This window comes from Talpa europaea (genome assembly GCF_964194135.1).
Source record: "Talpa europaea genome assembly, chromosome: 7".
Classification (NCBI taxonomy): Eukaryota; Metazoa; Chordata; class Mammalia; order Eulipotyphla; family Talpidae; genus Talpa; species Talpa europaea.
The window spans coordinates 94,455,707-94,474,666 of record NC_140074.1 but is presented as its reverse complement, the minus strand read 5'-3'; the positions used below and the strand labels follow the sequence as shown (position 1 = coordinate 94,474,666).

At 47.9% G+C, this 18,960-nt stretch overlaps 1 protein-coding gene across 1 annotated transcript; it reads left to right on the top strand.

The window, feature by feature from the left end:
- Window positions 1-230: 230 nt before the first annotated feature.
- Window positions 231-638, top strand: PIRT (phosphoinositide interacting regulator of transient receptor potential channels; the record flags this gene model as incomplete). The annotated part of the gene is made up of 1 exon (XM_084239078.1): window positions 231-638. One exon carries the CDS (start codon window positions 231-233, stop codon window positions 636-638), a length of 408 nt encoding a protein of 135 aa, XP_084095204.1.
- Between the last annotated feature and the right edge of the window lie 18,322 nt (window positions 639-18,960).

Below are 18,960 nucleotides of genomic sequence, written 5' to 3'. Positions count from 1 at the left end.
GTCGATTCGAACGCTATATTTATTTCTCATAAGGAAACACCACCCCAGCTTGTATGGTTTCTTTCTTATGTAGATTTCATCTGATTTTCCTTTGGCTTCTGTGTGACCCTCCACTGAGAGCCAGTCTGGAGGTGGATGCTGGAATCAGGAAGGAGTGCAGATTCCTTTGGCTTCATCCTTGCTTCTCACTGTTGCAGGTGCCAGGTGCCTGGTCCTGAGGCACTGTAACCATGGAGGCTCTCCCCAAGGCCCTGGAGGTTGATGAAAAGTCTCCAGAATCCAAGGACCTTCTGCCCAGCCAGACCGCCAGCTCCCTGTGCATCAGCTCCAGAAGCGAGTCTGTCTGGACCACCACCCCCAGGAGTAACTGGGAAATCTACCGCAAGCCAGTAGTCATCATGTCAGTAGGTGGGGCCATCCTCCTCTTTGGGGTGGTTCTCACCTGCCTGGCCTACGCCCTGGTTCTGGGTGACAACAGCAGAAAGGTTCTTAAGATGATAGGGCCTGCCTTCCTGTCTCTGGGACTCATGATGCTGGTGTGCGGGCTGGTGTGGGTGCCCATCATCAGAAAGAAGCACAAGCAGAAACAGAAGTCAAGTTTATTCCAGAGTGTCAAGTCCTTCTTCCTCAATTGCTGATGGCGGTGTCACCTTCTGTCCTCCCCATCACCCTACCAGGAGATTGAGATTGATGGCCAACTTCTAACATCCACATCTCCTGGGTTGTGTGGTTTGCCATAAAACTGATCCTGGCAAAGTCTCTTCCTGGCCGGTGGGAAAGCTCAGGCCTCTACCCAATAGCTGGGGACTTGCTGGATATATCTTTTATTGCTGATGCTCCCCTCCCACCCTGGCTGCAGCCCTCCCCTTCTATGACTCTCATTCCCTGCTTGTGCATCCAAGTGTCATTTATCTAACTCTGCCAAGTTCTATGCATGTTGGGAAATCCCTTGGGTAGGCTATGCCCCAGGGAGAACTCTGTTTACATATCTGAGTGCCTGGAGTCCACATTTGCATCCTTCTAGAACCTGCACTGACCAGTAAGTTCCTTCCTGAGGGGAGGGAAGGCTGAGTGCTGACCCACTGAGTTTGCCAGCCCCAGCTCCCTGGCAAGGCATTGACTTGCATTTCAAGAGACCAGACAGTCACAAGTATCATACATTCCACAGAAAGAACGGGAAAGTGCAGCTGGAAAAATACTTCCCAGAGGGCATGCTGACAAGACAAGACTCTGGGAGTCTGCTAGCCAAAGAAGCTCAAGTATTTCCATAAGAAGCAGTGGGATGGGTTAGGAGGTATCACAGCACCACCCCCCCCCCCACCCTGCTTTGACCTAACTCTCCTTGACTACTCCACCTCTGAATTGCCAACTAGTCAAGGGCAGGACAGGATGCTTTAATTTCCCCCTTCCCCCTCCCCCTGCCTCACTCCATAGTCAAGATGTGGAACTGCAGAGGAAATCTGTAAAATTGCTCTCTCCTTCGCTTCCATGGAGAAATCAAAACCAAAAAGAACAAATTCTATATTTGAATGGACTGTAGGTTTCCAAAAATGGATTTGGCTTTAGAAAATCCCAGCTTCTGCTCTCCCGCCCCACAAACAAGGAAACATACACTGAGTGCCCAGCTGTGGGAGTCCGACAGACAGGGCCCCAACCTAAGAGACAGTCAAGCCAGTAAGGGGTGGGGGGTGGGAGGCCCTGCACTGAGCATCTAATGGGGGAGTGTGGGTGAGTGGAGAGCATGAGGGCAGCATCTAACCCAAACTTGGAAGAGGACAGAGAGGTTCCTGTCCACACCATCTAAACTCAGAAAAAAAGCAAAGATTAGAGCTAGTTATGAAAGGGAAGGAAAAGCTCTTCAGGCAGCAGGAACTGTCTGTGCAAAAGTGGGGGAGGGGAGCACAATAAAATCAGGACACTGCATGGCCATCTCCTTAACCTGCCAACCCTTCCTTCACCTGCTCTTGTCCTGTTTGCACCTGCTTCCCCAAGTGCCTTAGTGCAGCTTTTCCACGGGCACACTGAGAGTCTCCCGGGGCCGACTGGCAGACAGTTTCTAGCGGGCTCACCAGGCTGAGAGCACCGTGAGTTAAGTGCTCCCAAAACCAGGTAGCAACTGGAGGCCCTCAGGTGAAAAAGTGCCTGTGAGAGTTAGAGCTGCGCTTTCCGGCATGGAAGGAGAGCGTCCTGCATTGGTTCGAGCTGATTGCCTTCACTCTGTCACAGCAACCTCTCTCTAACAGGCCTCCAGAGGCAGAGGCAGAACCTCACCCTGCTCCCTCTGCATCATGGGGAATTCTATGGAGGCAGGAACCTGTGTCATTTGGACACTCCCTGCCTCAGCCATTTAAGGAGCCAGAGTTTGGGAGCCTGTGACAGTCACCTGCATGACCATGTCTCTCATTCAGTGAATCCTCTAGCTCTCGGTCTCCCGCACCTGAGTGGTCAGGACCAATCTTGTGGGTGACGCAAGTTCTAGCACCTCAAGCTCCAGGACTTGCCAATCACTTTCCATTTTTCTGACATGAACACAGATTCAATACTGACCCTATAATATCACTGTCACACTCTTTAATGCTTCTTGACATGAGAGCAAACAGGGTGGATTTCCAGCTAGCTCACTGGAAACCCACATGTACCAGGTCCTACTTCACCTGACCAGAAGCTTAGGGTCTGACCACAGGGGAGGGGCGAGGCCCAGGTGGATGCTGCTTCCATGCAGGTCTCAGCAGATCAAAGTCTTTGGATAATCATGATGCTAGAAGCTGTCCCTGCTCTGGACCCAGGACCCCAGCAGGATTGGGCCACATTCCCTGCAGCTCCAGCAAGTTTCTCAGCAAGAAAAATGAGGAGATTCCCTAAGCGTGACTTATCCCCACTGGATCCCCATAGGATTGTCACACAAATGTCAAGTTGAGTGAAGACATCATGACACTTTTGTCACATGAAAGGCAAAAAGGTATAGCCATGCCTGACCCGGGGGTGCAGTCCAAGGCAGATGCCACATTTCTGGAAAAGACATCACCACCATGATTCCTTCACACCCATGGAAGGACCATTATCCACTTGTTTAGTTATCAGGATTGCATTATCCTGCTCAGAGCTACTCTGTTGGGTAGACTTGTATTGAATGAGACCTAAAGAAATTGATGTAATGTTGAATTGTATTCAATGAACAGAATCTACTGTGTTTCCATTCTGTTCCATTAGGAATTCCAAGATTGTATACATTAAGGCATTCCTCTAACCCCCCACCCCACTACCACCCACCCTTCCCCCAGTGTGAGTTTCCTGAGTGATTCCCCCTCACAGGGGACCCTACTCTGGGATGCTGGCGTGGTAGACAAAGAAGAAACTCCTGACTCTCTCCTTTTTCCATCCAAGTCCAATGTTGGGCCTCCCCTCCCCCCCCAAAAAAAGATAAGGAGAAAGAACCTTCCAAAATGATTCATGATCTAGGTAAGGCAGGCAGCTATCATAGAGTCAGCCTGTCAATGACCACATGAACCAACAGGGTGAGCATAAGAAAGGATGGCAGTCCACCCTGGCACCTCCATGGTCTCACTCTCCCTCTAAGCCCTTCCTCCTTCTGCCTGGTCCAGCCTCCTCTGCTTCTCGGGGTCTCAGATCCTAACTCTCATCTGCTTGGCTCCTCCCCCAGAACCACAGTGTCTGTGACATTCTGCTTGTTCTGTCCTTAGAGGAAAAGAGGATGGTGCTGGGTCTCCCCAAGGAAGCAGTGTTTTATCGCTCTTTCACCTGCAGCATTGCCAGAGACATGTCGCCCCATGCCCTCCCCCGCATCACTCCATCACCATCTCTAGTCTCTGGAAATCTAAAACCTGGACCCCCAAATATGTCTGATATTAAATGTGTGTAAGAGAACTGAGCACGTACTGGTGAGGCTTCTGGGGTTGGGGAATGAGGGGTGGGGGTGGGAAGATAGAGGATCAGCATCAGTTGACATGGAGGCATTCTAGAATGGTGTCTGAGGAGCAGAGGAAGGCACTGAGCTGAAAATCACAAACATTTCTTGGGTCCTAACTTCCTGTCCAGGAGTGATCAAAGCAATTGCATTAACTCACTTAATCCTCTCCTGAATCCTATTCTGAGGCTCTATTGTTATCATCATCCCCACTTTACAGGGGAGGTAAGTGAGGCACAGGGACACCAAGGACGGAACACCAAGCCAAGATGAAATCAGGGAGGCGTCAGAGGACACACCCATGACCCCAACCCCATTCAGCTCTGGGGGGCAGAGGGCAGGCACCAGGGTTGCATGGTGGATGGGGGGCTGCAGGGCAGGAAAGGCAGTGTAGCTCCAGGAGCTACACTGGCAGAGTGGAGCTGGGGTCAGTATATAGGCAGAGAGGACAGACTGAGAAGGAGCCCCGAATACCAGCCAGGAAAGAAACCAGAAGCCAGGAGGAGAGGACAAGAGGAACCACCAGCCAAGAGAGAAAGTGGCATTTTAAGCCCCTCCCTTGGGCCAGGGGCCATGCACGGTTTCCATCTGACCCCCGCCCAACCCCATCTAATCACTGGTAGCATGTTTTACAAAGAAGGGACTCATAAAAGTAGGTAACCTGCATCAGGTCTCACCCCATAAGCAACAGGTCAGATATAAATCCAAAGCTGCCTCCAAAGATTGTGTTCTCATTCCCAGAGCTTCTAATTTTATGATATGTGAGTGGTCAGTAGCATGGATGCAGGGGCTTCTAACCACCGGCAAACATGACACTGTCAGAGTGGATGGCCTGGTGAACCCCAGTCTGCATCCCACAGGCTGATCAGCGGGAGGATTTGGAATGAGCTGATGCTCTTATAACTTCACATCACATTGTTGGCCAAGTCCATAACCCCTTCAGAAGTTCAGCATCACCTCCCCAGGAGAGCTAAGAACCAAAGAAGCAGTCAAGACCCATATCACTTCTCCAGGGAGGCAAGCTGCTGAACTCCAAGTTTCTGCAGGGAGAAGAGCTGTGGGTCACTGCCCTGTGCCTCCATACTCCAAAGACCCTCTTTGCCTCTTTGAAGGTTAAAGGAGAGTCACTGACAGCCCAGAGTCTAGTCTCTCCTTAACCCTGCTAAGCCTGGTTATCACCCACCCTGGCCTTCCTCCTGCCCACTCTGTGTCCTCAGCATCCCCAGGAAGCAGGTTGCCACATGAGGTTTCTGTCTATGCAAACTGCACACAGCTCCAGGAGCTACACTGGCAGAGCCAGACCCCAATTCTGTACACTCAGTTCCTTGGGTCTCCAATCAGGGCTCTGCTAAACCCAAGGGCCCAAGCACACTCATCCTATGGACTGTAGGTGTGGGAAGGAGTGGTCCAGACCTTCTCCCAGTCTAGGTCATCCACTCCAAAGGGACCAGCAAGGGTCACCTCCCCATCCCCCACCCAAAGACAACTGTCTCCTTTTGCAAAATAGGCTCTGGCAAAACCACCAAAGCAGCTGAAAAGAATAGGAAAAAGCAGCTGCCAACAGCCTCTCTGGTAATTACATGGATCAAGTTGGGCTCATCTTGGATCAATAAAGAGATGTGGATGTAAATAAAGGCTGTTTCCTATGGGCTGCATAGAAGCAGAACTGAAAGACGAAGAAGCACATGCCCATCACAGTGGCAGGTGTCTAATTCACTCACCAGGCCCCTAGACATTAATTTCTCTGATCCCTTTTTCAAATACAGTCTCTAGACTCATCCCTCAGGAGTAGCTGTTAGTCTGGCACTTTAATCCCTGAGCATCAACTGTGTGCCAGAAAGCAGAACTGGGGGTTCAGGGAGGACATGTGCTCTGGCCTCAGGAAGCCCTCAGAACTGGTCCCAAAAGAAATGAACAATGATGATATAGAATGAGGGACACAGGAGTACCATGGCAGGCCAGAGGATGGGTTCTCAAGTCACTCTGGCCCCTCCTGGCCTTTCCAGGCTTCTGGAATAGGACTTGGCCAGGTTTTTACATCAGGGGTGACAGGGAGAGGCCTGAGGCCAGAGGATAAGAGCAAGGACCCGAGGGCACCGACTTACCCATGGGTGGTGGGAGGCTAGCACATACACAGCTACCTGCCGCCCTGACCATGTTCACCACTGTATCTCGAGGTCTTGTTCTTCACTGCTGCCCCTGAAACCTTTCCACCAGAGTTGTAAAGGTGTTCTATTTTTTTTAAAGATTTATTTTATTTATACAAGAGCTGGGGTACAGACCAGAGGCGTGGGAGGGTGGGAGGATTCACCAGAGACAGTGTGGGGAGCAGAACAGGCAGACAGACCGAAAGCACTGCTGAGGGGAGCAGCGGATGAGACAGGAGAGGTCTGCCACACCATGTGGGTTAGCTCCCTGGCCAGGGATCAAACTCATGCTGCAATGGCTGCTGATAGCTTCATAGTGCTGAGACTTAACAGCTTGCGCCACCAGAGAGGCCCCCACTTCTGCTGCTTCTTCCACGTACTAGAACCGTGGTCATTGCATTGGGTCCACCTGGAAAATCCTAGTTAACTGCCATTCATGATCTGTGCAGTCATCTGCTAGGACTACCATGGAGAATATCCCAGACTGTGCCACTTAAACAATAGCAATTTATTTTCTTGCAATTCTGGAAGCAGTTCTGGAAGCTAGAAATTAAGATAACGCTCTTGGCAGGGTTGGTCTCTTCTGAGCCCTCACTCTGTAGCTTGCAGCTGGCCGCCCTCTCGCTGTGTCTTCACATGGTCTTCCCTCTGCATGTGCCCCCTACTTAGACACCAGCCATTAGTGAATTAGGGTGTATCCTAATGACCTCATTTTTAACTTAATTACCTCTTTAAAGATTCTGTCTCCAATACAATCACATTCTGAGATAGCAGGCATCAGGGCCTTAATAAATTGGTGAGGGGACAGAATTGACTCTAACTTAATGACACCTGCAAATTCCTATTTGCCGTGTAAGGTAACCTATCCACAAAATTCAAGGATTTAGATGCAGGCATCTTTTGGGAAAGCATGCATTATTCTGCCTACCACAAACCTTCACCATAATACCTCCAACAACTTAACCTGTTCCAAAATGTATTTTATTCTCTTCCTTCTATATCATAGTCTCAGAGAATGACATTCCTATTCACCATCACTCAACTAATTGCCCAAGCCAGAAATCTGGTATTCTGGGATAAACATCAAAAACTACTATTTGCCTACCCAATATCCTTTTCTCCATCTTCCTTAGTAACAAAAATCTCTATCTTATTAAAAGCAACCATATGTCCAGCTAAAATAAAATATGAAATTCCCCAGCCTCCTTTAGAAAGCATTCACCAATAAAATATGAAATCATTGGTTAGGGCTAAGGAAATTTCCCCAACTGCCAGAAATTCCTTTTTCTTTTTCCTTTATTCTTTGAATTGCATACCCAATGGTTGGAGCTCCAACTGCCATCTTTCTTGGGATGGAAAAGAAAATGGAAGAGAAAGCAAGCCAAGAGAATGGAAGCCATTGCCAAGAACAGTCACAGAGAGATTTCAGCATCACTGGTGATATCTGAGCATCTGACATCTGTCTAACCCCGTCTCTTACAGGAGATAAGCACAACCTTAAGTCACTATTATACTGGGTTTGTTACTTACAGTCAAATATAATCCATACTTACACACATGAGGATTCTGCAGAAAGAGGGCTTTCCTTCCTCTAAGTCCACACACTGTTTGATTAGATCCAGAACTGACTAGGACAAAGACTATTATAAGTAAGTTCCTAATCACTGAAATTTAGTGTGGCGAAGTAAAGGCCCACTTTCTAAAAGGCTCAGCCCAGCATTGGAGCAGGCCACGTCTGCTCCAGTAAGGGTGTCATGTGGTCACACCTAAAAGCTATACACCTGAAAGTACTTTATACCTTTATACTTTCAGTTTTATACCTGAAAGTACTCTCTTATTGTCTAAGGAGAAAGAAAAGGAAGGCAGGAAGCAAGGGTAGAATAACGACCATGGTCCCAGACTCATGTTTACATGTCTCAGAGTCTGCAAGGCCTTCCTGAGACAGGGCATCCCAAAGGTAGACAGGGAGAAGAGTGGGCTTGACAGAGGGCACTTGTCTTTCTCTGTGACCTATTAGGGTATCCCACATGCCCTAATAGCTGAGGCAGGAGTGTTGAGAGGGGGAGGTAAGAAAGGACTGATTATGTCAAACTAGCATTGCTAATTGGAGACTTCTAGATGCTCAGATCTCTAGAGCCCAGGTTTCAATATCTTCAGCTAGGCAAACTAAGGTTCCCTAAACATAGTATTCTCTGTGTGGTTGCAAGCACAGTCTCTAGAAACAGCACCCCCCCCACCCCAGGTTCACATCTCATCTGGGTCTTGCAGGCTCTTTGACACTAGACTAGTTCCTTCCCTTCTCCAGACTCCCATCTTCACAACAGCAAATGGGGTTTTAAAAGTGCCCACCCCTCCTAAACATTAATTGGGGTGATCCACAAGAGGCTTTTACGTATTGAGCTTTGACTATTAGTTACCATCAATATAGTGGACAACACATTACAGCAGCTGAGATTCAGATGTTCTCCTAAAGGGTCTATGTAAGGAAAGAATGAAGTCTGTACAGCTGAGTGTGAGCTGGTTAGGAAAAGAGAATTGGGGGGCCAGGAGGCTGCGTGAACTACGTACTGGGGACTAGTGAATGGGACCCTGATGCCAGTCTGGTTTTGTTCTGATATTTCTGATCCTCCCTCCCTCTCTGCTTCACTATGTCCCCCAATCAATCATCAAAGCCCTTAATTCGTACCTCACTGATAACCCTTAAGGACAGCCATTCCTAGTGGGGCCAAGGCAGCTCAGTGTTCAGCAAAATTCATGTTTCCTCTCCACAGTGAGGAGTGAAGTAGTTGTTCCTCCAGATCCACATGTCCATGAGTAGTTTCTAGGTGTGAGCACATGACACCCTTACTGGAGCAGACGTGGCCTGCTCCAAAGCTGGGCTGAGCCTTTTAGAAAGTGGGTCTTTACTTCACTACACTCTTTGCTCTTAGCTCTATGTACAGCCACCCAGTGCCAAGAGCTTGGCAGAGTCAAGGTAAATATTATGGACCAATTTTCTGTCTCTTCAAAACCCTCATGTTGAAGCCTTAACCTCCAATGTGATGGTATTGGGAGTGGGGTCTTGGGAAGTGATTCGTTTTTGATGAGGGCTTGAAGGGGGAACCCTTGTGATGGGACTATACCCTGATAAGGAGATGAGCAAGAACAATGCTCCCTGCCCCTCTCGACACTCACGCACTCATGAAACTATGTGAACACACAGGAGAAGGCGGCCATTGGCAACCCAGGAAGCTGCCTTCACCAGACACCAGATTGCCCGGCACCTTAATCTTGAACTTCCAGGTTTCTAGAGCTGTGTGAAATAAATGTCTGCTGTTGAAGGTGCCCAGGCTGCGGGGTGGGGTTATAGCAGCACGAGCCAACTGTGACAGTGAGGAAAACCCATGCCAACCAGGGATGCCACATTGGACTACTACGTAAACTAGAAACAAACTTCTATAGTCTAGCTACTGAAATGTTGGGGCTTGCTTGTTACAGCAGTTAGCATTGTCCCACTAACGCACCACTCTGCTGTCATTATCACAGCTTTCACTGGAGCCAGTGTGATCTGTCTTTCTTGTTACTTTTTTTTCTTTTTAAAAATGTATTTTATTTATTTAGGCATACAAGAATGAGGGTATAGGCCAGAGCTGCAGGGGGTGAGAGGACTCACCAGAGACAGAGTGGGAAGCAGAACAGGCAGATGTACTGAAATACTCTGCTGATGGGAGAGACAGGAGAGGTCTGCTGCACCATGTGGGTAGCTCCCTGGCCAAGGATGGAACTCACATGCAATCACTGGTGATAGCTTGATAGCACTGAGACTTAACCCCTGTGCCACCAGGGAGGCCAGTTTCTTGTTACTTTATAGCTCTCCAACTCGCCTCCTCTCTTGGCCTTGTTTTCCTTTTATTCATTCTACATCCTGCACCAGGATGATCTTTTTCCCAAATGTAAAATCTTAAGGAGTCTTCCTTCCAAATTGTCCCTTTGCAGTCTCAGCTCCGCTCTCCCTAGGGCCTTACCTTCTAACGCTCTCTCCCTAGCAGCAAGTTCAATGCCGACTGAAGAACCCTACTTTTTCTTCCGGAAACATTCTCCCTCCTTGCATGACTCAGGTTGTCTGGCTCCCTCCTTGAATGACTTTTTTCCCATTGCACTTTCTCCTTCCACCAAACAGATTGTGGCACTCTATCGCCATTGTCTAAGTCAACTCCATTTAGAAAAGGAACCACTTATTTGGTGAGAAGCAGTTATGTTTGCAGAAAAATCAGACGTTGGCACTAAGCAGACCTGGTTTCAAAACCTGACTCCATCACTAATCTCAGATTTCCAGTTAGGTGTGAGGACAGCAATTATACTATTAGGATCTTATTAGGACTATATAAGACAACAGAAAGTAGCGATAAAGTGTAACCACATAGTAGGTGTTCAGGAAAAGGCAGATATTGTTTTTGTCTTGTCACAGAAAGAGAGAATTTCAGGCCATAAACAAAATACAGAAATCCCTAAATCCCAGATTAGGATAGATTTACTATTGAACATGTAAACTCTTAAGTAGACTCTTTCGGGTAGAGGTAGGTATCTGCTTTCAAACAGAGGAGTGCAACTTCTTGTAACCAGTACTGGGCCTTTTGTATAACATTACTGTAATTATCAGAGTTTCTTCCCACACTAATTCACATGTGCACATCATTGCTTAGAATTTTGCTTGCAATGCAGGTAAGAACCTCATAAAATTTGGGTAAGAACCCAGGTGAATAATCCTGCAAACAGTTGCCAAGCACTTCACATTCACTGTGAGAGGGAAGAAAAGTTCCTCCTGCAGTGGTGGGCTGTCTGGGGGGCAAGGGATTGTCTGCTTTTGGGGACCCTGCAGGGTGATCAGACTGAGCGGGGCCAAGTTTGTGTGACCTGCGTCAAGGCAGGGAGGCTGCTGTCGGGTTCACTGCAAATATAGGATGAGGGAGCCAGCTCTTGGGAAAGCAGGTGCTGGTGGGAGAGACAGGCTGGGTGGGTGTGGCCCCGTGGCCGACAGGCTGTTGGAGAAGGAGGCACGCCTGAGCGGGAGGAGGACAGGATGGGCCAGGGAACAGGATGGGATGGTTTCCAAAGCCCTTTCCCAGATGGCCTGTGAAAAACAACAATGTTCCATTCATTCATTCAACAAGTAACCATTGAGGACCTCATGAAGGCTGTACTGGAGAGAAGGAAGTGAACAAAACGGACAAAATTATTACTTTCTGGCACTTACCCCCTGGGAACGGCAGACAGGCCATAAATAAGGACATCCCCAAATGAACAAGATGGCATCTGAGTGACAAGGGCTTTGAAGTCAAGAAACAAGGAGGGGATAAGAAAGGGGCAGCGTGGTGCTACTTGAGAGAATGCCCCTCATCAGGAAGCTTGAATGGAGAGTGGCCCTTAGGTGGGAAGATGTACTGGTGACATCATTGATCCCCTTCCTCCCCTCTCTCCCCCCCTGGGGGTTGCCGTCCATGCCAACCCAGGCCTGGAGTGGGCTGTCTGAGGACACCGTGTTGCCTGACCTTCAGCCTTGTTGGGTGGTGACTCTTATTCTCCCTCCCCTTCAGTTACGCTGGTCCCCTTTGTAGTCACCCTGAACCACTCTGGTGTCACACCCAAGGCCCCAGCTCCAATTAATGTCACCCAAATCTGTCACTGCTGACACCTGTGCTGAATACCAGACAACACTCCCCAACTTGGATGGTCCCAGCATCTCCATGTGGATGCTTCTTCAACTCACACTCAGCCAGAGATAAAGAAATCCATTGTGTTTTCCTGCATTGCCCCCTCTAAATCCACTTGTGTTTACCAGTGAAGAGTAACTCCACCAGTCAATCCAGAACAACCTCCCTCCTGCACAACCTTTATGTCCAATCTGTCTCCTAACACCTCATACAATCCTCTTTTTCTCCATCCCCAGCGCCCTTGATTTGGTCAACAGCCTCCTCACTTGTCTCCCTGCTTGTCCTGCTCCAACCCATTCTCCACATTTTGGCCAGAGCATCTTTCTATAAGGCACTCCTGATCACGTCGCCACTCCTGATCCTATCCCCTATCATTGCCTACTCCAGTACTAAGCTAAAATGAAGTTCACACTCTCCATTTAACACAAGTTTTCCTGGCAAATCTCACTCCCAATCCAACCTCACCAACACCTCTGCTGCTCATCCCTGCCACCCACAACTTACTGGATGATGCTTCTGCACTTTTCACATGCTTCTTCCTCAGCCTGAACCATTCTGATTCCCCTTTTCTATACAAATGACTCCTAACTCAAGCATCGCCCCTTCCAGGAAGTCTTCCTTCGAGTGCAAGTGCCCTGAGGTTACTGATTGCTTTGCATCTAGTGCAACCTCTCACTGAAGAACTCTGGTAATACTTTTTACCAATACTTGTTCAAGGAAAGAATGTGAAGCTTGTCCTTACAACTCTAGAAGTAATGAAGCCAGATATTACCACCCCCATTTTACAGGTAAAGAAATTAAGAATCAGCAACACTTAGCAACTTCACCAATTTGTTCAAAATTATGAACAAACATGTTCAGAGAGAAAATAGACCCAAAGAGAAGCCCTCATCAACCTTCACCTGCATGCCATCCCCATTCCTCATCCTGTTCAACTCCAGTAAGTAAAGGCAATAGTTTTCCCAGTGAGGACAAAACTCTTAAGGCCTGGGAAGAGGTAATTCACAATTCTTTGCAGGTTGAAGAAAACAGGTCCCAAAGGACAAGATCAATGTAAGATCAAGCCCCAGGGCTGGGCACAGATGCCCAGGAAAGCTGAGGATTGACACCCAGCTGGGTGGACAGCAGCCTGCTCTGCAGAGGCAACTGTAGATGGGCCGGAGCGAAGGTCCTAGTCCCCTCCCAGCCACACTCTTCCTCCCTCCCGCTTTCCTCATCTAGAAGCCTGTCAGGGCCTCCCCCCAGTGGCGCAGCGGTTGAGCACTGGGCTGCAAAGCTGCCCGAAGCCTCTGTAGCACCGGTTTGATCCCCGGCCACCGGTGAGGGTCCCACATGGCGCGATAGATTTCTTCTGCCGCGCCCGCTGCTCCCCTCAGCAGTGTATTTCGTCAGTCTGCCTGTTCTGTTCCCCGCTCTGGCTCTGGTGAATTCTCTCACCCTCCTGCGCTTCTGACTGTACCCAGTGCTTGTATAAATAAATAAATAAATACATCTTTAAAAAAAAAAAAAAAAGGAAGCCTATCCATAGACATCATCCCTGGGCTAGAGCCCTGCAGTTTTTCAGTGCCCACAGGCACCAGTGCAGTGTGTAGGCCACAGAACTGAACACTGTGCTTTGGCTAATTGAGACGAGCCTAAAAGGGGGCCTTCATTTTATTTTTATGTTGCATGGAAGAATGGGGTGTAGGCCAGAGGTGTGGCAGGTGAGAGGATTCACCAGACAGCGTGGGGAGAAGAACAGGTGGATTTACTGAAATACACTGCTGAGGGGCGCAGTGGGCAAGTCATGCAAGGTCTGCTGTGCCTTTCTGGAGGTCCACTGTGTTCAGGAGAGCCAGTTTGGACCTCACCTAAGAGGAAAGACCCAGCCATTTCAAGAGATGGATGGTGCTATCCAATGTGGTAGCCACATTGCCTGCTCACATTTAAATTTAAATTAACTAAAATTAAGTATAACCAGACATTCAGTTACTCAATCACACCAGACACATTTTAGACTCAATACTCACATGTGCCTAGTAGCTATTCTATTGGACAACACAGATTATAAAACATTTCCATCAAAGTCTAATATAGACTGGGCAGTGTTGGTCCATACTTATATCATTGAGAACTCACTCAGGAACAGGACTCTTCAGACAAACTGAACCCCTATATTATACCTGTACTAAATTATTCCCATACATATACTATACTATACTGTACTGCACTATACTATACTATTCTATTCCATACTATACTAGCTACTGGACAAATACTAGACATATCTCCTGTACTACATTCTTACTGCCTTCCTGAATTTGGAATACTAAAATTCTTTCTCCTGTTTTTCTATTTCTTTTTTAATTTCAGTATTTATCTTTAGTCTTTCCTTCCCAATTTTCCTTGGTTAAAGTTGTTTTTTCTTTCTGATTTCATAAGACACATAATAGCTTTTAAATGAAGTTTCTAAATTAAAATAAAGTTTCAGTTATAGAAGATGAATAAATTCTAGAAATCTGCTGTGCAACATCATACCTACAGTTAACTTACTGTATTGTGCATTTAAAATTTGTGAAGAGGGTACGTCTCGTGTTGTACTCTTACCACAACAAAATCAGTACATAAAATGATTAAATATTACTTATCTGGGGTAGTACATCTGTGACAAGACCGGATAAACCATGAATTACATGAGCCGAAAAAAATCACAAGATTTGAACATACAGATAAATTGAATATACAGATATTCAAGATTTAAATATACAGATATAGCTTCAGTAGAGATAAGAGACATGTGGCTAAAAAGGGAATTCATGACAATGAGTGATTTGTACCCATTAAGAGCAGAGAGAGGGTTCAGCAAGACCTAACTGGACCTTGTAGGGCTTGGGGGATGCAGGGGCACTAGCAGCTGCAACAGGTAAAGCCAGATTGAAGACTGATAGAGGAGAAAATGATGGTGCAGGAGTTTGATGGAAGACACCTTCCTACCTGGGTTTTCCCCACAGAATGTTCATGGCAGAAAGGATGGAATGATATTGGTAACGAGCACAAGAGTGACACTTATCTAAAGTTCTAAGCACTTCACACCTGTGAATTGACTTAATCTTCACAGCAACCTTGTGAAACAAGGATTATTTTACAAAGAGGAAATCGAAGCACAGAGAGGGCAAGTGATTGCCCAAGGTCACACAGGCAGTGAGTAGCATAGTCAGACTCTTAACTGCTCCACTGAGCCCAGCAGAATGACTAGGCAGAGGCCTGGTGGACAGGGGCCATGGCTAGACCTGCCCAACGCCTGACCCTGCGTGACTGGGCCTTGCTTGTTCATCGTGTCATATCTGAGAAGTGTGACTCTGGGTCAGCTGAGCACCTGCTGACACCTCCCTGACTGGTCTATCCTTTAAGATCCACGTCACAGAGAGGCTGTCATCCTTATGATCTCACAGGGAGGTGACAGATCATGATGACTTTGCCAACCTTATTTGTCAAGAGAAAGATCCATGAGTGGCAGCAGCAGGATGGACCTCTCTGAAGTTCAGGCATGGCCATGGCCTGCAGCATCGAGAGGTCTCAGGAGCAGAGGGGCGGAGCAGCTCTATGGGACTGAACTTGGCATCACAGGCCAGGCCCGGGCAATGGCTATGCTCCACACATGTGGCCATGGTTCAGAGAGCACAACAGATGCCTGTACTTTCCTGTCTTCTTAATGCTTTCCATTGTATTTATCACCCTGTGAAATTAAATCATGCATTACTTAATTATTCATGAGTTGCCTCCCCCTTCAAGGTGAGCTCTGTGATGTTAGGTTTGGTACTGAATCCTGTCCCTGTTGCCTGACACATGGTCGTTGCTCAAGAATATTGATCTAGGGACCTCCCAGGTGGTGCAAAGGGATAAGATGCAGAACTAAGAAGCAATCCACAGCCACTGCAGCACAAGTTTGATCCCTGACTAGGGAGCTGACTCACATGGCACAGCAGACCTCTCCTGACTCGCCCACTGCTCCCCTCAGCAGTGTACTTTGGTCAATCTGCCTGTTCTGCTCCCCACTCTGTCTCTGGTGAATCCTCTCTCCCCCCACATCTCTGGCCTGTACCCCAGCTCTTGTATGCATGAATAAATCTTTAAAAAAAAGAATATTGATCTAATTTAAATCCTACTTTAGCTAAGCTTCGAAACGCGTCAGGCTCACTCAGGATTACCTACTTGTGGAGGATGAGCTCCCCAGCTTGGAGAATGGTGGGAAGGGGTGAGCATGCCAGAGCCCAGGTAGGCAAGAAGGCCCTTGTGCCTCAGCTTCTCTCTCCATGACAGAGGGCCAGCCAAGGGAATGCTGGTGTTGCAGGTGGCAAAGTGCCCTTCCTGGTGCCCATGGCACAGTAGCCACCTTAAATGGTGTCACTTCATAATTATGTTTTGTTCTGAAAGCTTGACTTGAGAGTTTAAATTTTTTATATATATTAAAACTAAAATTGAAGGATATCTCCCCTCAGAAAACTTCTATTTAGTTATTTTATATGGGTTGAACTGCATCCTCCCCCCAAATTTATGTTAAGATCCTAAACCCCAGTACCTTGGAATGTGATCTTAATTGGAAATAGGGTCACTGTAATTAGTTAAGATCAGGTTTAGGGCCTCCCTAGTGGTGCAAGGTGTTAAGACACAACCTATGAAGCTATCCTCAGCCACTGCAGCACAGAGTTCATTTCCCGGCTGGCCAGGGAGCAAACCACATGGCGCAGCAGACCTCTCCTGTCTCGCCCACTGCTCCCCTCAGCAGTGTATTTCAGTCAGTCTGCCTGTTCTGTTCCCCACTCTGTCTCTGGTGAATCCTCTCATACCCCACACCTCTGGTCTGTACCCCAGTTCTTGTATGCATAAATAAATAAATTTTAAAAAAAGATAATGTTTATCCAACAGTGGATGATAGACTGGACACAGGACTAGGACATGAATGCTCTTTGTGGGAGGAGGAGGGGGGTGGTGTCCTTGCTAAAACAGGACATGCAAACTACACCTTGTCAAGACAAGTGGACCTTTCTTATTAACCACTACCCTGCCTAGGCCAGCTTCTACTCCTGGCGTTTACATTTCCCCACAATTCTCATCACTCTCCCTGCTTGCCCTCATCTCCCAGTTTCTTTTCCAGCCTATCCCAGTCCAGGGCTCAAGTCTCACCTGGTTTTTGATCAAACTTCCCCTTCTGCCTCTCCCAGCTGTGTAAACACAATCACTCCCTCCACGCACTGGAGTCAGAACACCGGGAAACTGGAGCAGGAAGGACACACCCACCGGACAGGCATGGAAGGTCCTCACACATGGCCAGACCCTCAGGGGCTCGGTGAGCAACCTGGAGAATGATCTCGTGTTGAGAGAAGGGAAAGGCGAAAGGCAGGCTGCAGAACAGAGAGCACAAGGTAAGCCGTTCCCTATGAAAGAAAGAAATGTTTGTGGCTCCTACAGATGAAGACCAAGGTGGGGAGACTGATTAGCTCTGGATTCCAAAATTGTGTGTGGTTTCCATGTTGCTCCTTTTGATCATGAACATGTCATTGATTTTTATTGCTGGGAATGTGTGTGTGTGTGTGTGTGTGTGTGTGTGTGAAAGTAGTAGGAATAAAAATATTCAGGGTACCCAAAAACCAAGGAACCCTGGGATGTTGAGGTTCTGTGTTGAGTGCCTCTAACTTCAAGCTGAAAGGTCTTGAGAAGGCTTTCCCTATTCCAGCTCCTCTTTGGTCCATCATGTGATGTCAGACGGGGGAATAGCCACCAACCCTCTTGGTTGACCCAGGACTCAGAGACTTCCCAGCACATAGAAACTTTAATGCAAAAATTGTTCACACACATCTATGCACATTGACACACCCACAGCAAAGGCACCCAGGGCCCTGTGTACCATCAGGCCTGGACATGCCAGCTTGTCCCAGCACAGGCTCAGTAGGGGTGTCCAACCTGCTCTCAGAGAGGTGAGAGCTGCTCATCAATTGTTCTTCCCCCAAAAATCTCTCCTGGTCAAAGCTGGGGGCAATCAATTAGAAGAGGCTCGATTCTGCAGCTCTGGGAGGTGTATCTTACAGGGACCTAATCCCTGAGGATGGATTGAGAAAACGGCACAAAAACTGAGTAGAAACAGGCTTCAGCTGCTTCTCTCTCTGAGGTTCCAGATCAGCTCGCTGCCTCAGTCAGGTTTCAGATCCTAAAAACCATAACTTACATAATCCCCTCCATGTGCTTTTTTCAGATAGTCTCTAACTCATCTGGTGATGGGGAGACTGAGGCCCCAAAAGGTGTGGTGCCAGTTCAAGACCCTGCAGAGGTGACCGAAGACCATGGCTGGGTTTCTATCCATCAAGGTTGAGCAGCCATAGTGATAAAACCACCCCATTTTATACGTCACCCATTAGGGACTGAGGCAAACGTGAGATTAGTCAGTGGAAAAACCAGAGTCTGAGAGCCAGGTCGATGTTTCTTGGTTTTTGTTTGTAGCTGACTTTCAGTCTATGCCCAGCCTCAGAAGCCAGAAGTCCCTTCTCTCGCTGTTGTCCCTGCTCTGTCCTCTTCCAATCTCTTGCGATGGGGTTTTATGGAAGCAAGTGCAAAAAGTCAAGTCCGTGGTACTTTAGAGCAGAGAATCTACATGAAGCATCAGGCTTCTCTTGCTAATGCTGACCAATTTCAAGCATCATTTCAAAATTTATTTACTGTATGTCAACACATTCTTTTCCATAAAACCTCCTTTCTCAATAGGAAAAGTCAGTTAGAAGGGGGTGGTGGAGAAAACCCACCACATTGTACAAAGAACCATGTCTCAGAAACAGGCAGGACTTGCCCAGGGCCCAGGAAAGCCCCCCTTTGGGGCCACACATTCATCTTTCTGAGTCTGCATCCCTGACATTGCAATCCATCCAAGGACACCCTGACTCCCCTTCTGCCACTCAACTCATTGGCCCAGTGATGACCAGTCCACTTAACAGTGACACGAGGCTGCTTTGGTCTAGATCATTCCTGAGGCATGAAACAGTTAAGAAATATCTTGCCCCACTGGCTGTCTGCTCATAAAACTAGGTCCACGTGTACTTCCTTGTGGCTCAGACGCGCTCAGTCATTCGCTCACACCCAGCAGGCAGAGAGGCAGCAGGAGGCAGGGCCTCCGCCCTCCCATGCAAATTTGGCCCCAGGAGCAGCGGGCCTGCTCTGCTCCTCCTGGGCG